At 38.2% G+C, this 26,316-nt stretch overlaps 1 protein-coding gene across 1 annotated transcript; it reads left to right on the top strand.

Moving 5' to 3' along the window:
• Positions 1-583: 583 nt before the first annotated feature.
• tbl1xr1b (TBL1X/Y related 1b) lies at positions 584-26,316 on the top strand. The gene is made up of 16 exons (XM_039661252.2): positions 584-870; positions 2,765-2,829; positions 6,088-6,188; positions 8,927-9,072; positions 9,159-9,369; positions 12,517-12,649; positions 13,887-14,028; positions 14,158-14,221; positions 14,302-14,399; positions 14,476-14,536; positions 17,292-17,413; positions 18,462-18,536; positions 18,628-18,755; positions 18,885-19,050; positions 20,932-21,033; positions 24,213-26,316. Exons 3-16 carry the CDS (start codon positions 6,131-6,133, stop codon positions 24,237-24,239), a joined length of 1,533 nt encoding a protein of 510 aa, XP_039517186.2. The 5' UTR covers positions 584-870; positions 2,765-2,829; positions 6,088-6,130; the 3' UTR covers positions 24,240-26,316.

The following is a 26,316-nucleotide window of genomic DNA, read 5'->3' as shown; positions in this document are numbered from 1 at the left end:
CTGCAGCAGAAAAGTTCATTTTTCGCTGCAATTTATGGGTAACAGTCCTAATATGCCCAGTCTGACTGTAAGTCACAAGACAGCTGCGAAGCTTTTACGATACTTAAGGTAGATTGAAAATAGCAGTGTAATACGCAGACCAATGATGTCAGTCTGTTGTTGAACGGCTGGCGGAGGAGATTGTGGGTGTGGCGAAATCGCAGGCAGTGCCCAGCCAGGCAAAATTAAGGTCTGTCCCAGCGGTCAACTGTGCTGTTTATCTTTATCAGGAATCCGTTTTTTTATTATACGGTTTTGCAATATTTGTATTTTTTATTTTATTTTTTATTTTTATATTATTTTTTTTGGGAGGGGGTTGCTTTCGAAATACAATGCGTAATTCTAATCTCACATGTCTCCAATTATAGTTTAATACAACCAAATAATTAAACTGATGTACGCAAAACACAAAGCTTTCTCAATCATAATCTCACATTTAAAACTAGTTTAATAACGCTATATAATTTTCATATTATTGAGGGGTGTTTATTTTATTTAAAAAGAAAAATAATGGAAGGAGGCTCCACGAGACTGCTAGCTGCTACCTCATTTTCGCGTGGAAAGTCTCCGCCCTACTGCTAGTCTGAGGCCGTCGGCTTCCTCTGAAGCGCTTGGCTGGCCATAAGCTGCTAAATATTTATTCTATTGCTTTATATTTAATACAGACCACGGGAAAATAGATATTATTCTAGGACAGAACTAAGATTGCGGAGTGGAGAGGTCGGGGAATACCCTGCTGCCTGATTTGCGTCGGCGCTGTGGCACATTTGTTCAGCACTTTAGCTTCAGAAGCTAACTTAGCGGTTGGTGAGAGTGGAAGCATCGGCACGAGTAAGAAGAACCTCTCATTCGCCCATTATAACACACCTCAGCACCTAGTTATGCATGAACTGACGGTTATACTCTCCGTTCGCGCTTTAGATAGCTGGAGTGCGCTTATAATTTGTTAAAAGTGTTCATTTTGCAGAGTGAAAGTGCATGGCGTGTGGCCGCGCGCGGTGGGGGATGGGCGCTCAGGTTCCTCGCGCTGTGTCTGCAGTGCACGCGAGATGGAAGTTGACAACAACTAGCTTGTATTTAACCGACTAGTTAGCTACGTTGCTATGGAAGCAGCCACGTGCTGGAACTAGAATCGCTCATTTTTGCACTTGTTTGGGGAGTCTTGTTGTTTCCGGTGACGTTTGCCCACGACGATGCGCATTTAGCATAGACGGGCATTTAGCCGTGAGCTCAAAATCGAATGACATGTAATTGCGCTTCCGGTAGAATGTTAGCGTGACAGATGTTCAGATTAGATTTTTTTGCGATGTAAATATGGTCATTACATTAGGCATTTAATTGCGTTAATTAAATAGCTTGCTATACGTATTCTGAAAAGGTAATTGTGTATTTTACTGGTAAAGACGTGAGTGCACCAAACGTAATAAAATATTTTTTTTATATAACGTTAATTCTTAAATTTTTTTAATTAATTAATTATTTTAATTACTTTATTTTTTTTTATTTATGAACGTTCCATTAAGATTTTTACAGACTTTTTTTTTACTTATTTAAAATGAATTCATGATAATATGTAAATCAATTGAATGGAATTTTACTGTTAATTGAATTGCGTAAATCTTGAAAAAAGTCTTAATTTTCTTTTGTGAGTGTAGACAAATTTAATACATCTATTGAACAGAATGAACCTAAGTCAATTACAAAATTACGCATAGTTTAACCATAAAGATGTTTAGCAGATATATTTTTATGTCACTGAAGTGATGTGTTATGTTACTCTATTTAAGTGTGCAAGACTTTTAGTTGATCGCATAATTTCATGATAGCTGATAAAGTGTTAAAAGTGTGTCCTCAGTAAGAGATGCTTTGTAACAGATGTACTTGTCTAGGTCTTTCTTTATACACTGCACGACTACTTTAAATCCGAACGGAGTTTGTATAAAATATACAAAAAGAACATTAGCTTGTGAGAGCGTCATTGTCCACTATGATTGGACGAGAAGACAAAGATGGAAGACTTGCGTAACCCAAGGTTCACGTTCTCCTCACAATCATGATGATAGACGTAGGATCCACAGCTACAATAAGTATAGAAGCTCTATGATTACAACGACCGTCATTTGAAGTGTCACAAAATTCTGAAATTATCGTACATTATGGGATTTTTTTCATTATTGATCGTCAAAATTATCGTACGTCTGGCAACACTGGGCATTATACACTTGCTGACTCTGTAAATGGTTACATAGAGAAAAAAAACTGGGTCATTGTACAGTACTCTAAACCAGGGGTTTTCAAACTGGGATCGGGGACACCCTTGGCCCCAAGAAGGAGAAGTTAAACGTGCAAATAAATAATAAAATAAGATTAGATTTTAGAATAAAATGCACATCATCATCATCATGTGTAAATGTTGCATGACAGTAGTGTCATTTTAGAAAGATCATGGCCTTTCAGAGCATTAATAATTAATGACTGTGATTAGGGTACTCTTTCTCAAATTGTATGGTCTACTTTCTGCTTGTGCTTGAAACATGACTAGGATAGTTGTGGTGCAGGAATGTTAAAGTTATTACCAAACCTGGAAAGTTGCCACATTTCTAGGGCAATTTTTAAAAAAAAAACATTTATTTTACACTTGTATTCTGTTAAACTATTTACTAATTTTAGAGGGGGGAGGCTGACTGTAAATCTGATTATAACTAATGCAATGTTTTCTTGACAGGCAGCTTTGGCAGTGCTCCCATGGATGGCAAGAGAATGAACATCTAAATATTACTTGGTATCATGGTGAGTCAGTGCCACATCCTTCTAAATCATCAATGTCTTAAATTTGACCCACGTGAAATGCGAGCGCAACAGTCTGGGACATGTTTACTTTGAAAAACAATGGAAAAGTTGGAAACTTCACGTCTTCTAATTGTGAATGTACTGGATTGTGTGATTTATTATGAGTGTAGGATAAGATAAATTAGTGTTAAGGCATTTAGCCAGTCTGATCTTACACTCCTCAAGAGTTATTTCATTAAGTTGTATAAGCCTGTTTTATTTAATTGTGAATTGGCAACCTGTTGACACTCATAAACAATGATGATGGGTTGCTGGCTGCTATACGTGAAGGCTGACTGTGCAGGGACTAAAAAATGGCCATGGCCTAAAATGAATTTATTTCTTAATAATCTTAATTAATTTTTGCAGTAATGAATCTTAGCTACTGCACAAATAATATTACCACATCTAAATGAAAATAGGCTACACCATTACAAATGTAACTTCTGTATTCAAAATCTTCAAAGTTTGTAAGCATTAACTGTAACGTTACCAACATTTTTAAAAGCACAACATATGTCGTAATATTAGCTACTGCATGTGGCACTTTACAGCTAAAATGTTGGAGTTTAGCTGTTTTAACTACTGTAATCGTTAAAAATGTTGCTAGCTGAATATCACTTCCTAACATTATCCCTATAAGTAACTTGTAAAGTAATTTCTGATTAATTCGGTTTGGGAGTAGTAGAGATAAAAACCCATCCACACTGACAATTGATTGGTTGGGTCCTTACATGTGCTTCGTGAGGCACACTAGCACACACACACACACACGCAAGGTCTCTCGCTCGCTCTAGATTTCCGGGAGAGTTTAACTAATTTGCGGGCATCAGGGAGCCGCTATCAATATGTGCGAGACTTCCGGGACACTTGGGATGTCTGTGACTGCGTGTGTGGCGAGTGGTGAGCCGTCCTGGAGTATCCGCCGTTCTGCGATTCTCCAGATCACACAGATGGCCAGTCCGCCCCTGAGACTGTGAAGGAGGCTTAAAGACCGAAATAAGCAGCTGAATGAATGAGTACACCTTAGGGCTGCAACAAACGATTCTTTTGATAATCGATTAATCTAACGATTATTAGAATGGTTAATCGACTAATCGTCGATTATTTCGTCGGCTAGTTTGGAAATATTATTCAGCTTTTTCAATTAGTTAAAACATTGAGTTGTACATATTCTTAATCTAATATAAAAAAGAAAATCAATCCAGCGTTTGATATAGTTGTTTTAATGAACTTTGAGCCAACTAAACAGGTCATTCTCTTTAAGTTTAACTCAAATCACACACAAAGGCTCTCTAAGCATTGTTTAATAGGACCACTCCTTTTCTTGGAACTGAAACAGGAAAAGGGTCATTTACTTCAGGACACAAAAATGGTAAAAAATTAATCTGCGAACGATTATTATAAATATAAAATTACAATCTTTTTTTTAAATGACAATTGAGCTGACAGAGACGATCTCATTCACCTTTTAATTTACGGTATGAAAAAGAAAAAGTAACTGCCATGATATCCTTCCTAACATCTCCTTTTGTAAGTCTTCATGATTATGGAACAAAATACAGGCGAGTGATAAGACTATAATATAGCCTAATAGTGTTACTATAATAAAACAGCCCTGACTCTTAAGCTCGATCAACCTTTTTTCTATGCGAAATAAATCATCACATTACTGTAATTATGTTATTATTGAGAATATTGTTAGTAGTATTGCATTATCTAATAAAGATAGCTGGGATGTTTCCTCTTTAAGTGCTCCAACATGCATGTTGTGCTCCTGTGAAAAGCAAGTTCCGCCTTGCATGTATTGCACATGACAGCATTGTTGGTTTTAAGTTTTGTGAAACTTTCCCAAACCTTGCTAGTTCAGAATCGGATTCGTTTAAACTCCGTCATAATTCACGCTGTTTTTTTTTCTTCATTTTACCGCAATAGCATTTGTAAAGGGTTGCATTACACTCTAACGCTACAGCGTGTAGCGGTCAAATCCTGATATTACACTGCACGCCCTTATTAGGTCACGTGAGATCAAACGACAACTCGACAACAACGATTTGTCAACTAATTGTTTTACCCCTAAAACACCTGGATCATTTCCTCCGGTTCAACACTAACTTTAACTCTTGTTTCCCATCACAACATCAGTCCCTACAGTGTAGCTTCTTAACCGTTCTTTCCAGCGGTGAGCAAACGGATGGAAAATTCCCCCAGGGCTCAAAGGGGCTTCTGTGAGAAAGTTCAGTCAATATGATTAGGTTCAGTTTTCTCTTAAAAGGTTCAGTTTTCTCTTTCTGCTTAAAAAGATATTGTTTAAGGAGACCAAGAGCAGGTCTGTGCTGCCCTTGTGGTCTTGTGTGGGTCCTAACACCCCAGTACAGTGATGGGGACACTATACTGTCAAAAAAGCAGTCCTTCAGATGAGACGTTAAACCGAGGTCCTGACTCGCTGTGGTCATTACTGCAAATGTACCGTATGAAGCAGCTTCACAAACAGTCCTTTCAACCACACAGCATCATTATTATATTCATTAAAATAACGGGATACGAGTTTATAGTTTAGGTATAAACATTTTGACAGTTGAGTATTAAGTGCTTATCGGTACGACAGGAGGTAGCGACTTGTGTTACTTAGGTGGCGACTAAGTTATGAGTCTTAAGTCTTTATGATTGTAGAAGAATCGCAGTCTTCATTTTACACAAAACAATCGTTATATATATATAGCTTTTTACCTTACCAAAACAGTTAAAAAGCAGCAGGTCAAATTAAATTCACATATTTATATATGATAAATAAAAACAAAAACATTTTTGTTTGCATTCCATCCAGAAAGTAGACAACGTTACATGCAATGAATTTAAGTAATGTGCATCGATTATTTTGTTAATAAATGACTGTACAATTGTTGTTGTTTTTTTATTGTTTTAGAATTTAATTTTCTTCTTATTGATGTACTAAATGAAACAGTTGTGCTGCCTAATATTTTTTTGGAAACCATGATACATTTTTATTTCAAGGTAGAACACAGTTCAGAAGCATTTACTTCACTGTAATTTTTTTGCAATGGTTTTTGTCACTTTTGGTGAATTTAATTAATTCTTTCTGAATGAAAGTAATTTCCTACTTTTGAACAGTGGTGTATACTGTGTCCAGAGTTGTTCTGATGCTCTATATGCTGTTTGTGAAGAACATTATCAGAAAACATGTCTTTGTTATTCCAGGCTCCACTCTCGCCCTGACCTCTTGGTTCACCCAGGATCCAAAATGAGCGTTAGCAGTGATGAGGTCAATTTCCTGGTGTACAGATACCTGCAAGAGTCAGGTGTGTATGTGCATCGAGCCTCTTCACTTCAGTTAACAGCTCTGTGTAATATCCTGTTTCATATCGCATGCAGGGGTAGTTTTTTTTTTTTTTTTTGTCCTGCCATGTTTATTTCCAAAGAACTAATTAATGGTTTAACCACCTAACAACCGGCCAGTGCACCTTAAAAATAGGACAATATCAACTCCCTGGCAGCATCTTGACAGCGTGTTTTAGGAAATATCATCCACGTTCTCTTCTGGAAATGCAAAAATGTAGTGTTAGTGTAGTGTGGTTTAATTACCAAATGTCAGTTGTCAAAACTAATACCAGTGCCATTTATAAAAAAACATTTATTTTAACTATTTAACATGCACAAATACGCATTTGATTGTGTTATTGTAATATAATTTATATACTAATATAGTTTTATTAGTATTTTTTTACTATTTACTATATTTTTTTAGTGTCTGTGTTAGTTTATATAATTTTTATTTATTAGTTTTAGGTAATTTAGTTACTTTTTGCAACTTTTTTGGTTTGTTTTAAACTTTTATGGTTTTATTTATCAGTAATGGGTAAAACTGTGAGCACTTAACTGCAGCCAGCTGAAGAAAAAAAAAACATCTCTTCATATTCTAGCTTTTACTATCATAAATAATGGCTGAAACTTTGCATTAGAGATATTTCACCTGAATTCAAATGCTTCCTTTACTGGATCTCTTAACACTGTCGCTTGATAAAGATCGGATAGTGCTGCATTGGTCCAGACTGATAAATAATTCATGAAGTACAAAATAATGAGTAGCGCAGTTTCGTTCTGCTTTCATCGCGTTTGCCATTTGATGTTGGGCAACGTTGTGGTGGTCTCGCCAGCACCGTCAGGAAAAATGGTCCAACAAATCGTTCAGTTTTAATGCGGTTCAATACGAATACGAGTATCGTTACACCCCTAGGACAATACAAACCTCTTAAAGATGAACTGAACTGAAAAATGTCGACGTTGAAAACGTGTTGTTTATGACAATTAAAAGTAAATTACACTAAACATTTTTTTAAAATATATATTAATATAGCTTTTTTAAGCAACGCAAAATTGCGCTTGTTTGCGCTGGCAGTTCCGATGACGTCACTGGCATGGTAGGACCCGCGGAGCGCCATAGACAACAGCTGTAGGTCCTGTATACACAGACGAAAATGAGCACTTTTAACGGCATGGATTACGCATTTGAGCCCGTGAGGGACAGGCCGGTAGTGTCTAACTACCACCACATGGAGGACGATCAGTTTCAGGCTTCACTTGCAGTACAGGATCGTTTGGGGGGAAGTGACTGTGGGCGCGAGCGCTGTGGAGCATGGACACTGCACGGAGACGATCTGTTGCAGAGAGGTCAACATGCACATTTATTGATCGGCGAAAAATGCATCACCATGCACCGTTCATTTCGGATGCTGTTCGGTGAGAGAAACGTGTTGAAGGAGGCTATGCTGTCTCTAATGGATGTCCGAGCTGAGACGCGAGCGCCCCATAAGTAACAGGGTATTTTACGAATAGGTGACGGCTGGGCTAACTTGTTACACTTTTCTCAGATTGTTTAGATTAACAGCGTACTGGCAGTTCACTCTATGGGCGAGAGTGCATTTAGAAAGGAGAAAATCCCATCCTTTACAGTAAACTATACATCAGGGATCTTTTCCCCCTCACCCGAATATCAAGGATTCGAGTAACGTTAACGTGATGCGTTGAACTTGTAACTTGTGTAAATAAAACATTTCATGCATTGTCAGATGTTTCATGTACTCATTGACGAAAGTACACATTTCTAAATAGTGTGTCGCTAAAAAATCTGTTTCCTCAGCCATGTCAGCGCGCCTCAGACTGTTTACAAGCTACGGCTGTTCTGCTGGTGCGGGTAGGCAACGGAGTGGCTTACCATGCCAGTGACGTAGTCGAACGTTGAAATCCAACATGGCGGCGCCCGTGTAACAAAAACAACACTTTTAATGTACCATTTTATCCCTTTTAACAAATTCTGCCATTTTAAAAATTGTACCAATGAGAATAAATAAAATACATCTGTTATATCACCTTTTCTCAAATTTCAGTTCAGTTCATCTTTAAACTGTAAGAGATATTGGGCTGTCAATCCAGTGACGCATCCGAACACGAGAGCAACGCAACCTGGCTGTTAAGATCTTATTGGTTGTTTGCTTGTTAATGGTAGCACGCTGATTTATCAAAACATCTGATAATAATCCGAAAAAAATGTATATCGTTCCCGACAATGGTGTACTGTCGTTAAATACCAATACCGTTTTATCGCCCAGCCCTACGCTTAATGAACTTTTTGAAGCGTCAGTTGCATAGCTGTCAACGGTGGGACAGAAATCTCTGATTTCATCAAAAAGATCTTTATTTGTGTTTAGATGATGAACGAAAGTCGGGTTTGGAACGACATGAGGGGGAGTAATTGATGACAGAATTTTCATTTTTTGGTGAACTGTCTCTTTAAGGGCGCTTCTCGTGTTTCCTTCTTTAGATGAATCGCTTGTTGTATTTCTCAATTGTAAGTCGCTTTGGATAAAACCGTCTGCTAACTGATTGAATGTAATAACCCCATGTCAGTAATGCAGAGGCTTATCGGTTATGTAACATTTTTACGATGTCTTTGTTGACTTGGTACCAATACTTTTGCCCTCACTATCCAAAAATACTTGTTCCTAAATGGTAACAAGAATGGTCTTCTTTTCCCCTGCAGGCTTCTCCCACTCGGCGTTCACCTTTGGCATAGAGAGCCACATCAGCCAGTCCAACATCAACGGCGCTCTGGTGCCCCCTGCTGCCCTCATCTCCATCATCCAGAAAGGCCTGCAGTATGTGGAGGCTGAAGTCAGCATCAATGAGGTCAGCACTGGTATCAGTACAACATTTCTCAGCTTCCCCGTTACACATACGAGATGTTGCTCGATCTGACATGATTTTGATCTCAGGACGGCACGCTGTTCGATGGGCGGCCGATCGAGTCGCTGTCGTTGATTGATGCTGTGATGCCAGACGTGGTGCAGACGAGGCAGCAGGTTTATAAGGATAAGCTGGCTCAACAACAAGCTGCCGCCGCCTCCAGCGGCACGACGGCCTCCGCCGCCAAGAACGGAGAGAACACGGCTAATGGAGAGGAGAACGGGTCCCACACGCTGTCTAGTAAGCTCACAGCCTGCATAGTACTGTCACAACACTACATAACTGTCATAGAGAAATACCATTAAGACGGTAAAACAGCTCGATCTGTGACTTTGAGGCCACAAAAATAAACTGGGTAACACTTTTTTCGATAGACATATTGCTAACTACATGTCACCTACCAGTCATTTGTATGACTGTCTGCTTAAAGGGTTAGTTCACCCAAAAATGAAAATTCTGTCAGTATTTACTCACCCTCATGTTGTTCCAACCCCGTAAGACCTTCGTTCATCTTCGGAAAACGAATTAAGATATTTAAGATATTAAAATCGCTCCTGCATACAGTCCATAGGCTTCTTGAGGGACTGGCTCTTGCCGTCCCCGAAAAGTCATAAAAGACATCGTTAAAATAGTCCAAGTGACTACAGGGGCTCAATCTTAAGTTTATCAAACGACGAGAACACTTTTGTGCGCAAAAAAACAACAAAAATAACGACTTTATTTCAACTATTCGTTTATTTCTCCCTCTGCGCGAGTCAGCTAACTAGTTTAATAGCGTAAGCTTCTGTTATTGTACGTCACACGCATCACACACACATGACCAGCGTCGACCAATAGTGAGCCTACGTGTGACGTAGCTCTACGCAATCACACTACGTTAACGGACTATAGGCTTATGGAGAAGGAAGTGAATAGTTGAAATAAAGTCGTTATTTTTGTTGTTTTTTTGCGCACAAAAGTGTTCTCGTCGTTTGATAAACTTAAGATTGAGCCCCTGTAGTCACTTGGACTATTTTAACGATGTCTTCAATTACTTTTCGAGGACAGCAAGAGCCAGTCCCTCAAGAAGCCTATGGACTAGTATGCAGGAGCGATTTTAATATCCTAAATATCTTAATTTGTGTTCCGAAGATGAACGAAGGTCTTACGGGGTTGGAACAACATGAGGGTGAGTAAATACTGACAGAATTTTCATTTTTGGGTGAACTAACCCTTTAATATCTGCTACACTTTATTTTGATGATTCCCCAACATACATTCAACTGACTATTAAGTAACTTTACAAACTGTCACTTTACAATTGCGTTGTCAACTTATTCTAACCCTACCAGTCTACTAATACTCTATTGAGAGTTAGATGACATGTAGTTGCAAAGTTACTTCTAGTTAGTTTGGTGTCTAAAGTGGACTATCACAATAAAGTGTTATCATAAATTACACTGTTCAAACTTTAGGAGTCAGTTTTTGGGTTTGGCATTAATCCTGGATTTTCATGTTTTGAGGTTTCAAATGTTAATGTTCTTTGCATATTTGCTGTGTCAATATCATTAATTGGAGGAACACAGCATATGACCTTATTAAATTAACATCTTGTTTATATTCCTGACTGCACCATCAGGTTATCAGTTTCTGAGTTATTTTAGTAGTCTTTTATTTTATTTTTCATATTTTGATTTAGCTTTTATTTTTATATTTTCAGTTAATTTAAGTATTGGCTATTTTGATATGTGCTTTTATCTTTGTTTTAAGGTTGTTTTTTTCAATATTACTTTATTTTCTATTTATTTTGTTTCAGGTAGTTGCCAAGAAAACATTTGTAAATAAGAATAGGTTTTTAATCTAACATTTGTATTGTGCTTTATTTCAGGTTTTTTTTTTTAGTAAAGAGAACTATTTTGGTAGATTTAGTTAACAGTGACTACACTGACTGGAATAAAACGGTCTCTTCACTCCAGTTATCACATTTAGATTTGTCCCTTGAATGCTGAAATGAAATACTGGGGGTGAAAGAGTCTGAGACTATACGAACTGGCTGTTACAATCTAAACCTCGATCCATTTGGAAACACAAGGTTTTTAAGAAGACTATAACATGGGGTTAAACAGACAACGTTGTTCCAACCATGTGTAACTTACTTTCTTTTGTGGAACACAAAAAGCTGCTCGTTTACATAAATTAATGATGCGTATTGGCAGAGGTGGGAGACTCTAGTCATATGACTTGACTTGAGTCAGACTCAAGTCGCAATTTTCTAGATTTGAGACTTTATTGACTAGATCTCTGAAAAGACTCGACTTGACTCGGACTTGTGCTTATTTACTTGAAATGACTTGTTGAGGAAAAAAAACTCAATTATTGTGATTTTTTTTTTGTATGTCATGAGAGGGAGCACAGGTGGTAAAGCACTCTGTGTGTGCGGGTTGAGGAAGAATAAGTTGAGCAATGTAGCCAATCACAGATGTGTGGTGTTTTCTTGAACGCAATGGCCAATCAGAAGCATTTATGATAGACTTCCCTCACCACTCAAAAAGGACTTTCTGTTCAGTGCGGAATTCTGTATGTTGGCAAATCCTCTAGTTATATCAAAGAAAGTGTATATATTATGAAACCCTCATTGATAATAACAGAGATGTGTGAGATTGCGATGAACTGTCAGCTTTTTAGGAATTATTAAGGCAGAGCACAGTCACTTGCTTTTAAGTTATAACTATGGTTTGTGTGTTAATGCCTTAATAACATAATTTATCAGGAGCATTTATGCTGATGTGTATGGTGGCGACACGTAGGCTAACTTAAGTATTTGAAGGTACAGAAAAAAGTATTTTTGCCGACGGGAGCGGGACGAAACATAAATGTTGCGGGCGGGAGAAGGTAACATAGAAAGTAGTTGAGAACGTCGACCCACGTATTCAAAAATAGTCGGGTATTTGTTTTCTTAATTTACATCAAATCACTTGGATATTTAGAGCAAGAACATACAAACTTTGACATACAGTACTAATTTAGAAGTTTTTTTTTTTTTTTAACAAGATGGGAAAAGTTTTATTAATTCTTGTTTACTTGTGTTCATTTAATTTTTATTTTATTTTAGAGCATTTAAAATGCTTCGTAATGATATTTCATTTATTACACACAAGTTAATTTATTTATTTTTGTAACCCATCAGCCCTCTGTGTCTAAATAAAGTAATAAAAATCCCAGAGTTAAAAAATGTTTAAAACTAGCCTGTGTGCGACTTGGTATGATTTGATGACTAAGTTATGACTTGACTTGACCCTTACAACAGAATGACTTGACTTTGACTTGCATTTAGTGACCAGACACCTCTTTGTATTGGTTGTGTTTGTCGCATAGTGCTGAACGTGTCTCTGCCTCTTCCTTTGACAGACCACCACTCAGAAATGATGGAGGTGGACAGGGCAGTGGAGATCCCGGCCAGTAAAGCCATGGTGCTGCGGGGCCACGAGTCTGAGGTCTTCATCTGTGCTTGGAACCCCGTCAGTGACCTGCTGGCCTCTGGGTCAGTATCTAGCTAAAGCCAGACTTCACTGTTTAACACTTTCATGCATACATGTTTCACCAATTATTATTCCATAAGCGGGTCTGTAGCGACCTGGAGCTATATCTAATACATATCACTATAACTGTATTGGTAACACTTTACAACAAGGTTCACTATATTAGTTAACATGAACTAAGAATGAACAATACTTCTACAGCATTTATTCACCTTAGTAAATATTAATTTCAACATTTACTAATACATTATTAAATCAAAGGTTGTATTTGTTAACATTAGTTAATGTACTGTGAACTAACATGAACAAACAATGAACAGCTGGATTTTTATTAACTAACATTAACAAAGATTTATAAATAATGTAACAAATGTATTGCTCATTGTTAGTTCATGTTTGTTAATACATTAAATTATGTTAAAGGATACTCCACTTTTTTGGAAATAGGCTCATCAACTCCCTCAGAGTTAAACAGTTGAGTTTTACCGTTTTCGAATCTATTCAGCCAATTTTCTGATATTTAGAAGAATATCAGTAACCAGACAGTTTCTGGTCTCATTGACTTCCATAGTATATTGTTTCCTACTATGGAAGTCAATGGGACCAGAAACTGTCTGGTTCCTGATATTCTTCTAAATATCAGAAAATCGGCTGAGTGGATTTAAAAACGGTAAAACTGAACTGTTTATCTCTGAGGGAGTGGTAAAATGAGCCTATTTCCAAAAAAAAGTGGAATATCCCTTTAACTAACTATCTGCCACAATATGACAAATCTCTTGATGCTTTATTAGCAATTGCAAAAGAATAAAATAAAGGATGTTTTATTAAGTTTTGGACCTTGGTCTGAGTTCATTTCCCCAGTACATTCAGCATCAGGCTCATGTCCGTTATCTCAACCATATTCTCAAAACTATCATCTTCTGTCTTCAAAATCAATATTTTGATCAATACACCATCTTTGTCAGACATTGCCATCTTGAGGAATAAAAGTGAACTGCACTCAATTGATGTGCAGAAAATACTTGAACTATTCCATATCTGTATAGATTTGAGAAATACAAAAAAGAGTCATGCCTAACTTTAAGAAATGAATGAGGGGGAGGGTAGTGAATGACGTCCCGAGTCAGTAAAGACCCGAGGTATGCGTTTAAGGGTTCAAACCTGTCAAATTTGAAACTTTCCATGTCTCTGCGTGATGCTTTTCAAATGGGTTGATTCTCTCTGCGTTGTTGCCATCAGCTCTGGGGACTCGACTGCACGGATCTGGAACCTGAGTGAGGGCAGCGCGGGAGGATCCACTCAGCTGGTGCTGCGCCACTGCATTCGGGAGGGGGGGCAGGACGTACCCAGTAACAAAGACGTCACCTCACTGGACTGGAATGTGAGTGCTGGGACTAGCGCTTATGAATCATAGTAACCCTGCTTGCATGAGCCTCTCACCACATACACTACACAGACAATCCAATTTATTCAAATTCGTATTTCTTTCTCTCTCTTTGATGTTGGGCAGAGTGAAGGTACACTCCTAGCGACAGGATCCTATGATGGCTTTGCAAGGATATGGACTAAAGATGGTGAGCTTCATTAACTCTATCGATAATATCAATTACATTTCAAAATCCTGTTCATCTAATCAGTGTCCCATAACTGGTAGGTAATCTTGCCAGTACACTGGGGCAGCACAAAGGTCCCATATTTGCTTTAAAGTGGAACAAGAAAGGAAATTTTATTCTCAGCGCTGGTGTTGATAAGGTACAGTATAATCGTATGCTTGTAACTGTCTTGATAAGCTGATGTGATGATGCTAATGGGAATGTGCACCTTTCAGACCACTATTATTTGGGACGCACACACAGGAGAGGCCAAACAGCAATTTCCATTCCATTCTGGTGAGTAAAGACAAGGATCACAAGCAGGACATTCATTTTCCCTCGACGGACCTTGACATTCTTGTTTATACAGGGGGAAAACACTTTAAATGCACATTAATAAAACCATACATGACAGGATTTTGCAGCCATATCAGTTGTAATGTGACCTGAAGGACCTTCAGAGAGAGAGTTTTGGGGTGAAGAGCAGCTAGGGTTTTCTTACAGTGTCTTCACACTAGGCTTGGGCGGTATTACGGTAATATCGTATACCGCGGGATCTAAAAATAGCAACGGTATCATTTTCAATATCCTCATACCGTCAGTAAAAAAAAACAAAACAATGCACTTAAATAGGAGACAAGGAATTCTTGTCTCCTATATAAGTGCAATGTTTTAAATACAATTTATTTAATGGCTAAAATGCTTATATCTGGTTCTCATGATGTGACAGTGTGGTGACGAGAGAGTGGGGGAGAGGGCAAAGATTGCAAGTTGCGCACCGAGTGACTTGGTCTCGAAGAACACGACTTCTGCAGTTTGGCAGGGATGGGCATTTCAAGCAAAAATAATATTTAAAGATTGCCTGGTATTATTCGATTATTATTTGAAAATTGTGCCCCACCACCACATGCACGCCACATGCATGTCTACAGCGGGACGGACCGTGTGACGCTTAAATAAGCTGTTTGGGAAAAAAAAACGTATTCCTTTCATATTTTTTAATAATATTATGTTTTTCTATGTATGTTGATTTTATGAAAAGGGAACTTCATGAGATGACTAAGATAAGATCATAAAATGCGCAATATCGGAAAACATTTGGAATGGGTCAGTCAGACATGATTATGACCACTTATTACGTTTTGTTTTGTAGAAATCCTTTCTTTAAAACGAATTTCGTTTTGAATAAATTGCATCTTCATTTTAATTTTTTTTTTCATCAACGAATTGCCTGGATTAATTAATAATAAGCAAATATAGTGATCAGGACACTGGAGCGCGACTCATAGCCTACATGAACTGAACCTCGCATATAAGAAACAAGATCTGAGACGTGTATATATATAGTAAGCTTGAAATGTCTTCTTTAACAATCTAAAAGAAATTGCGCTGCTCTCTGCTTATGTTTAGGCTAATTCATATGAAGTGTGCATTACTCTTTATTCGCGTTCACTACCGCGAAGATGCGAGTTTGCATGCAATCTTTATCTTTGCAGCAATTGACATAGAAAACACGTTGGGTCAGTCAGACATGATTATGACCACTTATTACGTTTTGTTTTGTACAAAGCCTTTCTTTAAAACGAATTTCGTTTTGAATAAATTGCATCTTCATTAATTTTTTTTTTCATCAACAAATTGCCTGGATTAGGCTAATAAATAAAAAGCAAAGATAGTAATCAGGACACGCGCCGACGCGTGACTGGAGCGCGATTCATACATGAACTGAAACTCGGCATATATACATGTCTTAATGATCTGAGAAGTGTATATATATTTGTAAGCTTGAAATGTCCATACAAAACAATTACAAGCTAAAAGAAATGGGCTGCTCTCTGCTATAGGCTCATATGACGTGTGCATTAGGCTACTCTTTATTCGTGTTTTCATACCATGAAGATGCCATTTTGCATCGTCAATGCAATCTTTATCTTTGCAGCAACTGACATAGAAAACACTAGTTTATTAATAAATAATTTTATCTTGGCTCCACTCGGCTCGCGTTGAGAGCTTGTGGCGCGTCGCGCGTGATCTTCAGAAATGCGCCGCCCTCTCTAGAGGAAATATCACCACTCTGCTCACATTCTCTGGTGTGAGACAATGTGTATCTCCTGTTTTCTAATAGTTGATTGACAGCTTTTAGATGCATTATTGGAACCGACACTCTCTGGTTGAACGTGTCATCATGTGTGATGCCGTCTGAGCCTTATCTCGTAATTTTTAATTAGTCACGCGGTAATACCGTATACCGCGGTAAAATAGGGAGGAGGTTTGACGGTATGAAAATTTGGATACCGCCCATGCCTACTTCACACTTGTTGTTCGGTTCGGTTCGGTTGGTTCATTTGGCACAAAAAAAAACAAACAAAAAACAATTAGCCCTGGTTCTCTTAGCATTCAGATTGCCATTTTTAACTCCAAACCTAAAGGCATAGGGTTACATTCACAACCTGATTGCTCAGCTTTTATAACGTATTGCCCGTTTCGTGACAGAATTTACAGAATATCCAAAACAATGCTGTGTGCTGAGATAAATGGGCTCGTTGTATGTGCGTAATAGAATTATGAGAATTAATAGAATTAATAGAATTAAAACCCACATATGATGGTATTTTGACCAGCTGAGAGCCTGTGAAGAGCTTATAAAATGAGTAAAGTGTCAAAACAGCGGCAAGAGTCCCTCCGTCACACACACAAAGGAAGATTTGCTGTGAGGAGACGTGGTTCTGATACCTGTTGTGAACTGTGATGGGCAACATCACGACTATGACGAGAACAAACAGATTTGCTTGAGCCTTCTGTACTTTTTTAGGGTCTCATCTTCCTGTTTGGTTCGTTTACATGTCTTTGGTCTGTGTTGTGTTAATTCCTTTGAAAGCAAACCTGGGGTTCGTTTTAATCGAAACAAACATGCCAAGTGTGAACACACAGTGAGAACACACACCCTTTAACCCCCACCCGGATGGTCGTGTCATCCAAATGTGTCAGTTGTATGTAGGCTCATTTCAAAAGAATCATTAAGATTGATGTGGTTTGCATTTGTCACCTGCAGCTCCGGCACTGGACGTAGACTGGCAGAGCAACAACACGTTTGCCTCGTGCAGCACGGACATGTGCATTCACGTGTGTAAACTGGGCCAGGACAGACCAGTCAAAACATTCCAGGGCCACACAGTAAGTCACTTTCAGCAGATATTATAGCGTTTCCAATATAGTGTGTATCAATATCTGCTTATTCTACTTTTCGCATCGACTGTTTGGTGTCCTGAAATACTAAGTTACTAAATCTTAACCTTGTAAAGCCTGACATATGAAATAAGTGGTCTGAAATCAAATTATTGAGCTTAGAGCAAAAATGTTTATGTATCATATTTAGAAAATAGCTGTTCTGGACAACAAAAGGTTCAATTTTGGGAAAGAGTTCAATCCTAATAAAGGATAAAAAGCAGATAAATGTATATAAATAAATATTAAAATGGATACATTTGGTTTCTTTTAATGATGTATGTAAATATATCAATGACATTTTTAATGAATATAATGATGGCGGCAAAAACAAAGCAGGCTGCTTATAAAAATACACAATATCTGCTCCCTTTAAATCTATCCACGTAAAATATTTCGAATTATTTGAAGATCAATTTTATTATGTTTGAAATACATTGTGAAATGCTTTACAATGAAGATTAAAATAAATGTACCTCAAATACATGCTGATTTGATATTTTGACATTGTGCTGCTTAATATTTTTTTGGAACCATTAAGCATTTTTATATACATTTGCAACAGTTTCTTCTGTGTATGAAATATGAAGTAAACCTCAAATCCCTACGTTTTTTTTTTTTTTTTTTTTTTTAATAACATTTTTTGAGAATGTAATATTAAAAAAAACGTGAATAGCATCAGCTGCGTTTGAATGAAATGAGAGAGTGAGGCTATGATACTGGATGACATAATAAATAACTACACAAATTATTGATTTGACTGAGCTTAAATATTTTATTAAATCACCAAACGCAAAACTTCCACGAAGAAAAAAACGTTCCTAGCAAGCGTGTTGCGTTGCTGACTTCAGCCACCTGGATGAGCCCGTTTCAGCGGTTGTTATCGGGGAGTAACATACCGCTGGATGGCGCAATTGACCAATCAGAATCAAGTATTCCACAGAGCCGTTAAGTAACCATGCTTAACTGATTATATCGCTACACTCCTTATCCTCAGAATGAAGTCAATGCAATCAAATGGGATCCAACAGGGAATCTCTTGGCCTCCTGCTCTGATGACATGACGTTAAAAGTGAGCTACAAACAACCTACCATGATCTCTATTTTGATGATTTGGCCATTTTCTACTGTGTATTATAATAATGTTGTGTGTTGAACATTAGCTCTGGAGCATGAAACAGGACACTTGTGTTCATGACCTGCAAGCCCACAGTAAGGAGATCTACACCATCAAATGGAGTCCGACCGGCCCTGAAACCAACAACCCCAATGCCAACCTCATGCTGGCCAGGTGCATAAAACCAGCCCCCATCAGGCTAAATTAAAAATCTGTCTGCATTTTCAGATGTTTTTACATGTGTGTATTTATTTATCCGCATTAAGCAGTTGTTTTTTTTCTCTTCTTATTTTCTGCCCACAGCGCGTCGTTTGATTCAACGGTGCGTCTGTGGGACGCAGAGCGCGGCGCCTGCATCCACACGCTGACCAAACACCAGGAGCCCGTTTACAGTGTGGCATTCAGCCCAGACGGGCGGCACCTGGCCAGCGGCTCCTTCGACAAGTGTGTCCATATCTGGAACACGCAGGTACTATAGGCTGTTTATCCAACGGTTACTCGTTGCTAAAGATCGGTTAGTATCTAGTTAGTAATTTCGGTTAATATTTTCGAGTCAATTGATCTGACCTACCAATCGTATGAAAGGATCGCAGCTCTAACATGTTACAAGCCTATCAGAAGCAGAGCGGTGTGGGTTCTGGCGACACAGTGTGATAAGAGATCCATGCGTCACGTTAGCCTCATCGCGCAAGTTCATGAAGTCTGGGGATGATGTCCTACCCACAGGCGTTATTTCCTTTGCGGACACGTCCCCCCGACTTTTAAATTAGTTTGTTATGATTTTTAACCGCACGCCGTCATCGCCACGGAGGAGCAGGACCGAGCCTGTGTAAAATAGCTCACTGAAAGTTCTAATGAGCAGGTAGGGCCAATAACGGTTGCGACCGTAGACACAGTCAGTGATGAAGCAAAAGCAGGTGACTAATGTCATCATGGATGAAAAGAAAGAAGGGAGATATGAGTTGGTTGATTCAGGGAATTAGCTCAGGTCAGGATAATGGGTAACTTCAGACTGTTAGCTAAATATTAAATGTAGAACATTCTGTGTAGCTGACTAAAAACATTGTGTAGGCCTAGCATGAAAACGACTCCACTTCAAACCACAGTATTTTCTGTCCGCAATGTATGACAAGTGCTGTTGACGTCAACAAATGCGATTCGTTTTTGTCCAGCTTTAACGTGTTCGATATTTAACGCAGCTTCGTTCTTTCTGTCATCCTTTAGCTAGGGTTATCATCACGCTCTTATTCACGCAAATGATTTAAACCATTCATGCGCGACAAGACAAAAGAGAACCATGACAGTGAATGTCCTCCTGACACATGCACACACACGACGCACAGAAAGACGGGCGCCAATATCAAGTTCTCTTTAGCGCTTGAACGAACAATAACACAGTATTCAAAATGTCCGTTTTGTCGAGTATCCTTATCGAATAGACTTAATACAATCTTAAATGGAAGTAAATAGTCGTGAGAGAATTAGATGCGTGAGATCCTGTCAGCAGTGGCAGATCTTAAAGTGACAGGAGCCATTAATTCTGTGTGTCAGTAAAGTTAACCTAAAGAACAGAGGGAACAGAGAAAATTACTAACTGCTCTTGACTAAAGAACGCTTGTAGCTTTGATAAGGATTAATCTATAGGCCCATTTCATTTGTAATTTATGCAGTGCGGACCGTTTTATAACCTTATTCGATTTCTGTATTGCACAGGTAAATATTACATTTATTATGGGTTTAAGTGAGGGTTGTTTTAAGTTTATTTAAATAAAAAAATAATTGTTTGTTTAATTGCCTAATAAATGTTTAAAATTTGGGGGGAAATCATTTTCATCGAGACATCACCAGTCGCCATAATATTAGTGATACTGGCCTTGATTCATAAAAAAGATTACATTAAGATTTTACATTAAAGACATTAAGATACAGCTGTAATACTTCAAAATAAATGGTGCCATTGAAGATAAGTCCATCTGTGCAGTCCCCCCCCCCCCAAATTTCTTTCACTTATTGATGACATCATATCCTCGGGCGGCAGGTAAAGCAGATTCCGCCATAGTCGTTGCCTGTGTTGCATAGCGTGTACGTGAATGTTGTGTTGGAGGAACCAGTATTAGGGGTGTGTTCCTTTTGGGTTCAGCTTAGCGGTTCACACCCTATGTAGACACTATTTAAAATTGTCTACAAAATAATTTCTGATGTTTAGGCTCAAAACTAGTCAATCAAGTATGTTCAAACTGGATAAATACTTAGTTTCAGATTTACATTAATCTTCCGTTGCTGATATTTTGATCGATGCTGCATTGCATGGCTGGTGTTCTTAACGCGAGTCTCGATTTCTGCCCTACAGAGCGGTGCTTTAGTGAACAGTTACAGAGGGACGGGCGGCATTTTTGAAGTATGCTGGAACTCCACTGGGGACAAAGTGGGCGCAAGTGCATCAGACGGATCGGTGAGTTTCTGTGGCAAGCCTGTTTAAAGTAGCAGTAAACAGCCATAAATATGTTTCCTATCAGAAATGTTATGATAGGAAACAGAAAATGCATGGGAAACAGTGTCAACGCCCACTCACAATGTGTTTTTAAAACATTAGCGTAGTAAAATCATTTATTGGCTGTTTGTGATGCAGCTGCTGTCAGATACAATACAGTTGGCTGCTTCACTTTGTGAACTCTCCTTTACACTGTGCCTCATTTACAAAACAGAATGCTCCAAACAAACATATAATGCTTTGACACCATAAGTATTTCAGGGCCATTCACCACACCTTAGGCCACATCACACATCGATGATCACAATCAGGGTATGCAAATGTTAGCCGTTAAGTGGCCTATGTTGTGATGATGTAAAACTGTGTGACCTGTGCTGGCGAAATGAGTCGCAATGAGGTATTTCATTTAAAAAAAAAAAACCTTCAAAATGATGTATGATTGGAATCAGTCACACCCATTTGAAGTTGATAGTCAGCAAAGTCAATTTTGAGAAAATCAAGTAAGTTCCAGAACTAAATCTTCTAGCAATCATGCCTTGAAATCCCTGGTTGTAACACAACATTTGACAACAAATATCTATAGGAAAAATATACTGTATATTCATCTTTTTTTCCATGAGACCACAATTTTTTGATGAACATTGATGAAACAGACAGCCTATATTCAGACCTACTGTACCGCACGGATCAGCTAACTGAACATTCACTTAAGACATAACAGATAATGTTTGCGTAAAATACCCGCCAACACAGATATTTTGAAATAGCCTATTGTTATTCTGTGTATATATCGGGATCGGGCGCTGTCTGAGGCAACGTGAGGAAGACCGTTTTGTTTACATCAGCATGAGTTTGAAAATCACATTTCATCGGTTCAGACTAATACCATTGAGAATTCGCTATAAATATTTGCAAAGCTGGAATAGAGGGAATGCGCGTGACGTCACCGTCGGCCGGAGTGCCTGCAGTTACTCACAGTGAGTGGCTAAAAGACTGAGCGGCTGTATGTGTTCAGCGTGAATGGCGCGAAAAACAAACACAACACGTATAATGTGGGAAAGAGCTTCGCGATTGACTGTACAACTAGATTTGACAAAAAAACAGAGGTATATTTTTACAGACTGCTATAGAAGGAGCAAATGGGTCGCTGCAATTCACAGAAACAACTGGACTCCAGTCAGCGAAAGGTGGATTTGCAGTTATCATTTTGTGTCAATATGCTGAATTTAGCTGTAAAACCTTACCCATAAATTTTGTATTGTTATATATATTAACAACTCGTCAATTAAATATTTATCATTGCATATTCTGCATTATTGGATTTTTTTTAATAAACACTGACCAAAAAAAAAAAAAAAAAACACTAAAGTTTTAGGGCTGGACGATATGATTATATATTTAAGCTATATATTAGTGATCACCCGGATTTAGACCTACCTATATTATATTTCTATAAAGCGTTCTCAGGCAAATTTGCTTCATGTTTCGGTCAATATTGCTTTTATTTCCCCGGTGTCGACTTCAGGCAAACATAAATGTCAGGCAACACGATTCCTGGCTGCATGTCAATATCCATGGATCACTGTAAGGAACACTATATTGAGTCCAACATTTAGTTTAAATTGATAAAATTGTTCATTTTAGTCGCATTTTCACAGTTTTCCCCTATTAAATCCAGTCACGCAGCAGATCTTTTGCCACTCAGTCAGGCTGAGGGGGGTTGTCACGCGGGAAAGTGACATCAATGCATTCCCTCTGTTCTACGCTTTAAAACAATGCCAAACTTGTGCTGAGAGGAAGCACCAGTCGTCAAGAAGTGTGAAAACACACATTAAAGATACTTTTAGACGTTTAATCGCTATTTGGAGCATTGGGCTAGACGAGTGCCTAACACAAAGCAAAGGTATTGCCATCTCCATTATGTAAATACAGCTGTACCTCATTTCCGAGTAAGATAGTCATCTCTTGTGAAACCGCACAATGAGCAAGAACGTTATGCCGCTGGATAGACAGGATACCACACTGAGCAGGAAACGGAAAAAGGAAATGGCACATCTAGATCAGAAAATATGGACAAAGCGCCTGTGATGTCACCCATAGACTGTCTGAAGAACGGGTTTGAGGCTGTTATGGGGGGTATGGGCGGCGCCATACTGTAAAATCTTGGGAAATCCAAAACACAAATGTGTTGTGTCAGATCATGGCCGAGACGTCAAATTCACTCGGCGCAGCCCGTTGTCAGCTGTCAATCAAGTTAACCGCCCTTATTTGTCATGCATTTTATATCTAAATACGATCTAACCTAACGAGTTAGAAAAACAATTCACCCCCCTCACAGTTGTCAGGCACTCGGAAACTATCGAAAAATACAATAAAAGTCCATGGGACCAACCTGTAAAAACATGAATTTATGCTGTGAAAATGGACATTTTAACATGACGTCTATGGATATTTGATCTAGACGTACTTTTGTCAGAGTAGAAGATAATTAAAAGACTGGTCTGAACAGAACACATGAATATGAGTATATAATGTTAAACGATACAACAGACAAAAAGCATAAATGGATCAACACAAGAATAATGCGTTTGAAAGGATTAATCATAAAGATAAATAGTGAGTTTGAGTAATTTTTACTTTTATATTTTTAAGCTGCAATTGTTTGATTCTTTTTTCAATCTCAAACAATCATTTGTATTATTAAGAGGTTTGCACAACAGTTAACTGTAAACTGCAAACTTTGATGAAGTGAAATGTCTTTCTAAACTATAATTGCTTAATACTAAATCTATGAAAGTGAAGTCTACAAAATAAAAGGAACTAAAACTAAACTGAAATTCATAGGAAATTTGAAAATGATATTAAAATAAAACGATTTTAAAAATTCAAAACTACAATTTAACCTCGGGTCACAGATTCTGCAAGCTGGTTTTAGAGCTTGACTGAATAAATGCTTTGTTTAATGTTGTAAGATCTAAAACTTGCAGGATGTTTTAATGGTACAAAGACCTCGGATGTCATGTCCCCTTTAAATAGTGAAATATTCCAATTGTAATATGTTGTGTTTTATTAAGCACATTTTATAGGATTACCTTTCTACCTGCCCATTGTTCATAACATGTTTTCTTTCCCCATCTCAGGTTTGTGTATTAGACCTAAGGAAATGACACTGCCTATGGGAAGCCATGGACCGACTTTGAATGTGTGCATAGCCAAATTTACCGACTGTCCCTGTCCCATCATCCACTGCTGTAGTCCACGAGTGAGGTGCCAGACCAGCTCCATCACAACACGGACCCGTGACGCTTAAGACAAGGACTGTTATATACAGACTCGCTCAACACCGCATGTGCACACACCCACCCACACACACACACACACACTCATTAGTTCCTGTTTTGACCATTCCAAACCCAGAGGGCTGAGGTCCACGCCGCTGTCGTGCGCATATTGCACATGTCAGCACTCCAACGGTGGTTTAGGCCAAACTGCATGAGCTAAAGAGCAGAACATGGCCAACTCATGGCTGTATGATATTGACAATTCAGAGTATTGGCACTGTATGTTTAGTGGCTCTGTGACTTTTGGAAACTGTTCTCCAAAAAAAAAAAAATTGCTCAAGGATTTTTTTTTCTTCTTCTGCCAAACTTTGAGAGATAATTTGATTCTTTCTTTCTTTTTTTTTTTTTTTTTTAAAGTTCTTTGAGTACAGAAAGCCTATTAAATTACTCAACTATATTTTCTAATGCGAACGCCCTGTGTTATTTTGTACAACCTATGCAACTTTGTGATAAGACAAAACTGAACTTGCAGCGCATAAATGGGTAAATGCCTGTATAAACGTCTGATAGGCCAACCCTAAAAACACAACGGCACATTCGCTCTCTCTGTTCTGTTACAGAAAACCACAGCTAGCAGTTTATTCGTTCCTTTTGTTGATTCCATTTATTTTTATTTTTTTTCCCTTCACCTTCCTCCTAGATGACAGCTCACTTAAAGGTTCCTCCTTTTAGTGCGGCGTATTGCAGTCATTTCCTTCTTTTCTATAGAGGTTGGAGCTTGGTATGTGCGTGTGACTATACCAGCCTTAGTTTACGGCTTCACACGAGAAACAGAATTATGGATCGGTGCGGTTTGGTTTGGTTTTTATTCACTTTCAGTCAGTCAGCAGGGAAAGAGGACTTCTTCATTTCAATAGTCCAAAGTCAGGTTGAGGTGGCGCCGTTTTGCTAACTTTTCATTTGTTTGTATATGGAAGTGTCCGTATGGATGCTCCCGCTATAAAGGATTGATTTTAACGTAAACTCTGTTGACTTTTGGACTTCTCGCAGCATGGTTTCGTCGGGGCAACGGCACAGTTTTCTAGACACTGTCACGTGTCTTTATAAAATACCATTAGACAGTCATAGTCCAGAGAAGCAGCTTTTACCCAGCATACTCATGTCACCTCTCGGCACTTTAGACCTTCTCCCATGAAATCCTATGAGCACTTAAAACATCTTTTATCTTTTTGGACTGAAATTACTTGAGTGACATTAAACATTTACTTGAACGAACCAGATGATTATTATTAGAGGATGAGGCGGCTGGTTTAAACTAATGAAATAGTTTGTTTTTGTTTTTATATACATATATAATAGTCCAAAATGCTAACAAATGCCTTTCTTTCCCCCCATGGATCAACTATAATCTGTATTCCCCCTTCTAAGAATATCCTGAATTGTTTTTTTTGTTTGTTTTGTTTTTTAAAGAGATGAGTATTTTGAAGCTTGCTCTAATATAATCAACAAGTAGATTGTACGAAAATGTGCTATTTATTATATTGTCTATGACAGTGGAATGGGATTTTATAATGTTTTAATTTGAAAGAGATTTACCTTTTACAGTGTGTGTGCGCAAGCGTTTGCTTCTCTTGGTCCTCAACACCTAGCACTCGGCTTGCTGTGTCCACGACCCTTTGAAATTTTGTACTTCGAAATCTTTTGTAATTCTAATGTTGTTTTTAGCGCTCGGCAAAAGCACGTACCTGGGCATATCAGAACGTCTTGGACCATGCGAATACTTGTTCAGTGATTTCTGTCTCACTTTAGATCATCTTTAATCGACCTTTTCCCTCTTTCTCTCTCTTTTGTTTTCTATTTTGCTCACTCTCAAGCAGAAATCACTTACTGCGATGTTGATTTGACTATTGTGATTTGAGTCTGATCAAATGAGAAGTCCAGAATAAAATATATTTTGATAGTA

This window comes from Pimephales promelas, chromosome 5 (genome assembly GCF_988280905.1).
Source record: "Pimephales promelas chromosome 5, fPimPro1.hap1.1, whole genome shotgun sequence".
Taxonomy (NCBI): Eukaryota; Metazoa; Chordata; class Actinopteri; order Cypriniformes; family Leuciscidae; genus Pimephales; species Pimephales promelas.
This window is presented reverse-complemented; position numbering and strand designations above follow the sequence as displayed.